Source organism: Hyalella azteca, unplaced genomic scaffold (assembly GCF_000764305.2).
Source record: "Hyalella azteca isolate HAZT.00-mixed unplaced genomic scaffold, Hazt_2.0.2 contig16949, whole genome shotgun sequence".
Classification (NCBI taxonomy): Eukaryota; Metazoa; Arthropoda; class Malacostraca; order Amphipoda; family Hyalellidae; genus Hyalella; species Hyalella azteca.
In genome coordinates, this window is record NW_025946754.1 from 7,345 (window position 1) to 13,407 (window position 6,063).

Here is a 6,063-nt window from a genome sequence, read left to right on the forward strand (position 1 = left end):
ACGTTGTCAGTACAATCAGTAACAATATCAATGCTCCTCATTTTGTTTGAATTTTCTTTATACTTTCATATCTCATTCACTTCCAGATTTCCTCTGACTGGAGCTCGAGATGGTGACTCACGCGTAAGATTCTATATTCACGTGCAGTTATGACTGTTCTTCTGAAGAAACGTACCAATACTGAGAGGTCAAATTTTGCGCAGGTACATGCGCTACAGTATGCCGCGTGTCCGCGAAGTGCTACGGTGTGGCGTTCGGTGCCATGTACGTCCCTAACCAGACCATCGCCCTCGGCACCCCAAACGTCTGCCACGTCACCACACAACCACAGCTACCCATCTACCTTGTGGACCAAGCGGGCTTCAGCTCGTTCATACGCGATACTGGTACAGAAAACTAATAGAGAGATGTCATGACACACCAATATTTTGACAATTGCATTGCTTCTAAATATATCAAATTAAACCGACATCAAATTGTTAAACCAATTACAAATCAGTTATGATATTATATTCAATTTCCGATGTAATGTTCAATAGTCTTATGTCACAAATCACATCTGTACTAAATTGATAATCCGCCTTGAAGGTTGCGACGAGTTTAAGGGCTACCAGAACCTAGGGACCGGCTGCATCTGGCTGTCCACCTACACGAGGAACTGGATTGGAGCGCAATACGAGTGCCAAGTGATGGGTGGCCGCTTGGCCGTTCTTGATACGCCTGCCAAGTGCAAAGCCGTTGTCGAGAGACTCAACGCAACCCGTGAGAAAATAAAGCTTAATCTAACTACTTCATTTATACTGGAAGTAATCACATATAACATCTCTTGTTCATAGTCTGTTCCGTTCGCAATATAATTGTACTTATCAATTTACCGTGTATAATAAACCGGCCTCTGACCACCAAGCAACCGGTAACCTCACCTAACGGTTCGCATTGACCATACTTGTCTCACCTACCAATGACCGGAAGCTGAATAGGTAAACAGCTACTCAATCGGCTACGAAGCAATGCTTAATTAAGGCGGGACGGGATTTATAAACAAAGGCAAGTTCCTCAAAGTTTATTAACTAACAAGTTTAACAAGTAGCTAGCCTACTACGAAGCTAAGACGCGGAGGAGAGAGAGAGCGAGCTAACCGACGGACAAAGCTCTTGATCCTAGAAGAAAAATAAACATCGTAAGTACACTGGTAATTCAGACGCCCGATGACTACCCTAGCAACGGCCTTACATGACACCACATTGATTCTTCATAATATAAACCACCTATCAGTAAACACACACAAAGTCACAGTAACAGTAACACGAAATACGGTAAAACATAACACAGTAACAGTATTTAACAGTAACACAAAATACAGCTCACCTAGGCGACTGTCAGGTAATCCCCTGTAAGCGAGGCACCAACACGCATGCCGGAATTGACACAGCTACTATTACCAGCCTCTGCCTACATCAGCGCCGGTATACTTAATCTCCGCGGTCTGAATGCAAATAGGGAATTTGCAGCCTACATACAACATCACACCGTGCATATTGATAATGAAGCTTTACCTGGTGGCAAATTTTATAGTAAATTTATAGTTATTTCCAGTTGATGCACTGAGAGCTGATATCGACAACTTTTCACAATACAGGACATTCATATAAGTGTCATTCATTCGAGAAGCTATGTTTTTTTGTATGTTTTCGCCAACCCAATCTACTGCCCTGATTCCTCACTTATTCATACACAAAAAATTGTTAATTAAAAAATTTCTAGGACCATTCAATGATTCAACAACAGTTACAAGCCTCGGAGCGACTATGTGATCAAAGGTTCTTGCAGCGTACGCCTCAATAAATTTATGAATTTCAAGTGGCGACAGAACGCGTATACGAACTCATGGAACAACACTAAATTAAACTAAACGCCACCGGGCGGCACATATTGAAAGCGAAGGGTAAGACCGTCGATCGCTGCTGAGTACGGACACCTAGATAAATCCACCCCTTACGTCCGGAACACATATTGGAATCGAATTAATTTGCGCTCAAGTCACTACAAGCTTCTGCAGCCGCGAAACGAAACTTGGTTTGTCACTGTAGCGACCCATTTGTATTTTGAAATGGAGTGAATCGGTCTAATACGATAACAGTACATGGCCATTCGCTGTCTCAAGTTTAATCATGATGCTATTAATGGTAACGATTACCAACTTGTATCAAGACAGAATGGAGTCACCATGAGCAAATTTGGAGCTTGAATGAGCTAGTCTTATATGCCTATTGACGGACATTATTGCTTCCCGGCAATCCAAAAGCGCGTACAGCATCAAAGCGAGTTACAGGACCATGAGATTGATATATTTTCAGAAGCTGGTGTTGAAATAAAAATTTAGGGATCCGAGTAAGCCTTGGAATTTTTCGGAAGTACAACGAATAGTGAATTTTTTCACATACTCCGGGAATTTTTCACATTTTCGCACCATGCAACCTTTTTTAGATAGATTGTTGACGCCTATCGTTGACAAATAGTTCCGACCTGTTATACTCGATGCGGACTGTTGTCGATCATATTACAGTACCGGTTGTATTTCTATCACGTTCGCACTAGCACCACGCCCGGACTTATGAATTCGTTAACCTGTTGTAAATGCAACCCAGTATCTCTCATGATTCGATAAATGCCTTATCAGTACTTGTTTACCACAGATGCTCGTTTATATTTATCTGAAATTAATATAATATTTTGAAATTTGAAATACTATAATCATTTTCAAACTCTAAAAAATGCGAACTACAATAAACAGTTCTTGTCTCGAATTTCAACTCGCCTCAAGAGTCTTAAGGTTTTCTTAACATAGACGGTGGGTAAAATTTTCAATTGTGCCAGTATTCAATGTATCAATTTGCAGTATTGTAAATCTCAAATCGATTTTTATACCCACAGAACCGAAACTGCCTAGTCTCTTCGTGAACGCACTGGTTTCACAATCAGCTTGGCAATGGGAAGGTGGAGCTAGTGTGAACAACACTTTCTGGGCGCTCGGAGAACCAAGTAGTAGTAACAATAACAATCGTGTCATCATGAACCGCGACAAGGGCTACCTGCTCGACTCTGTGGATTGGTGGGCTGAGTATCATTTCGCTTGCCAGGGTCCTCCGAAATTTTGAACTGCGTGACTTATAGTGACTGCGAAACAAGATATGAAATGGCATTCGGAGATGGCGCTGCAACGACCTTATATGCCGGTTGAGTGGTGAATTACATAATTATTTATGATCGGATTTTTAATTTAGAATAGTGTACGATGTTGAGGGCTCGTATGTACGCCATGCTTTTCTATGCACGTTTTAGGCGTATTTAATTAGTTATAAACTACCTGAGGTAGGTTCGGGTACCATAAACAAATGAGGATAAATGAGGCACCAGTTAAGTACAGATTAGATACTTATACTTAGTGAGAATATATCGGCTTACAGTTTATGATAATTATAAGTTGAAGATTATAAGTTGGAGCTTCAACACTGATGTCTTCGGCTTTCAGTTGAAGTATGGATAAGTCTAGAGTGTATCTTCTGCTCTGACGTTAATTTAGGGTTACTGTCCTGATTGATAAGGACAGGAGTAGTGGCTTACACACGACTGTTCTCGGCCCAAGACGTCTGGACAGACGTTTACGCGTCTGGGCAGAGCTCATATAGCTTCCCTATTTACGTCACCAAGGGCGTGACTTGATAAACAGGAAAGGCTTATGAACATATCGCAGTCGCAGTGAAGGAGATTATCTTTCAACAAGGAAGACATCAATCAGGAAATATCCAAGGACGAATGGTATCAGCATTGTCACCTGACAGTAGCACAAAAAATTATTATTAATGGCACGAAGAAACATACCAGGCGAGCTTAAACAAACTCATTGTATAAATATAGGAGTTGGATGTAAACAATGTGATCGCGTGTAGTTACCCAATATGTATGTTAATGCATGCGAGTATAATGCACCAAATTAACATGCAGTCACCTCGCGTAACCTCGAACGTCCGTTATATATTCTTTACCGAAGAGAGTTTAGAGCTGTATATTTTCAATGCCGCTGCTTATATTTCCAGGTAGAACATGTAATGCATTAAAAGAGAAGGCTTGAAAAGGCAATGATCTTAGCTTAAGTGCTTGTTTTCAAACCTCGTCCAATAAGCGGCCTTAGGCCGTACGACGGCGTTTAAATTCCATTGAATTTAGGCGATAGGACGAAGTGACTCTCGGGTGGTTTGATACGCCCTCAAGGGGCCACTTCACCGGCACCTAATGGTTGATTTGGAACGCCCTCAAAAGGCCACTTCACCAGCACCTAATGGTTGATTTGAAACGCCCTCAAGGGGCCACTTCACCAGCATCTAATGGTTGATTTGAAACGCCCTCAAAAGGCCACTTCACCAGCACCTAATGGTTGATTTGAAACGCCCTCAAGGGGCCACTTCACCAGCACCTATTGGTTGATTTGAAACGCCCTCAAGGGGCCACTTCACCAGCACCTATTGGTTGATTTGAAACGCCCTCAAGTGGACACTTCACCAGCACCTAATGGTTGATTCGAAAAGCCCTTAAGTGGACAATTCACCAGCACCTAATAGTTGATTTTAAACGCTCTTAAGGGGCCACTTCACCAGCACCTAATGGTTGATTTTTAGCGCCCTCAAGGGGACACTTCACCAGCACCTAATGGTTGATTCGAAACGCCCTTAAGGGACTACTTCACCGGCACCGAATGGTTGATTTGAAACGCCCTTAAGGGGCCACTTCACCGGCACCTAATGGTTGATTTAAAACGCTCTTAAAGGGCCACTTCACCAGCACCTAATTGTTGATTTGAAGCGCCCTATAGGGGCCACTTCACCAGCACCTTATGGTTGATTTGAAACGGTCGTAAGGGGCCACTTCACCAGCACCTAATGGTTGATTTGAAATGCCCTCAAGGGGCCACTTCACCAGCACCTAATGGTTGATTTGAAACGCCCTCAAGGGGCCACTTCACCAGCACCTAGTGGTTGATTTGAAACGCCCTCAAGGGGCCACTTCACCAGCACCTAATGGTTGATTTGAAACGCAGATTACGCTAATTTCGACGTTTTAATAGGTATATATTTCTTAACACTTTAGTAACTATCATTGATGTTACCATCAACCGTCGGATAACCAAACGATGCCTTGAAAAGATCACGGTTTATACAACGTAAAGTTCAACCTGCAAGACAAAAACATTCGAGAAAGAGTTTTAAGTCTTGCATGCAAGCAATAAAAAAGCCTATTTAATTAGACTTTCAAGCTATACGAGAATTAGATAGAATATATGAATTAAATTTTTCATGTATATTTGATTGATTACAAAGCAATTTCCAGATACGCAAAAATTGTTTTAAAAATGTCATTCACAACAATGAAATGAAACGCTGAAATGAAAACTTTGTAATTTTTATCGAAAAAATTAGAAGATAACCGTAAGCAAAACAAATTTTTATTATTGCTCATGTTTACTAGAGAAGAAAAACATAATTCATTGTGTATAGTCATTTATATTAGTAATTTTCTATGTAAAAAATGAAAAATAAAATTATCTAACAAACTTACAAATGAGAATTATGTAGTACCTCACATCATATTTTTATTATGCTAATGTCCTATAATGGTCATAAATTTGGTATTATAAAGTATATATGCATACATCGAAGCAAGTGCATCTACGTTGCATTACGGCCTATGTTATGTAAGACATTGTTGGGGGGGGGTTCCCCGGTATCCATACCGGGGAACAGGAGGATACCGTTGTTGAGGGATCCGTTGACTCCTGGCATTTGAGACATCATGGGATCTTTCCCAAAGGATGATGGGTGCGAGTATTATTCCCCGTCACGCATGATGAGTGCGAGTATTCTGAGGCATATAATAATAATAATAAGTATTTGAATTAAACCTCAGCGAACTATTACTTTCGTTGATTAGTTGCGCGACGAAAATTAGCTGTGTGGAAATGCATCTTCACTAGATTTTTGCACATTGTAATCCAATTAGAAACATGAA

The 6,063-nt window shown here is 41.0% G+C and overlaps 1 protein-coding gene across 1 annotated transcript; it reads left to right on the forward strand.

Moving 5' to 3' along the window:
- Positions 1–243: 243 nt before the first annotated feature.
- On the forward strand, positions 244–3,426 carry LOC125179366 (perlucin-like protein). Its single transcript, XM_047885112.1, has 3 exons — positions 244–386; positions 589–762; positions 2,935–3,426. The coding sequence occupies exons 1-3, from the start codon at positions 263–265 to the stop codon at positions 3,156–3,158; spliced, it is 522 nt and encodes a 173-aa protein (XP_047741068.1). The 5' UTR covers positions 244–262; the 3' UTR covers positions 3,159–3,426.
- Positions 3,427–6,063: the final 2,637 nt, after the last annotated feature.

Excerpts from the sequence above, each read along its gene's own strand:
- LOC125179366 (XM_047885112.1), top strand. The coding sequence starts at position 263 with ATGTACGTCCCTAACCAGACCATCGCCCTCGGCACCCCAAACGTCTGC. Across the intron at positions 387-588 it reads CTCGTTCATACGCGATACTG|GTTGCGACGAGTTTAAGGGC; the intron begins GTACAGAAAACT and ends TCCGCCTTGAAG. Across the intron at positions 763-2,934 it reads CGAGAGACTCAACGCAACCC|AACCGAAACTGCCTAGTCTC; the intron begins GTGAGAAAATAA and ends TTATACCCACAG.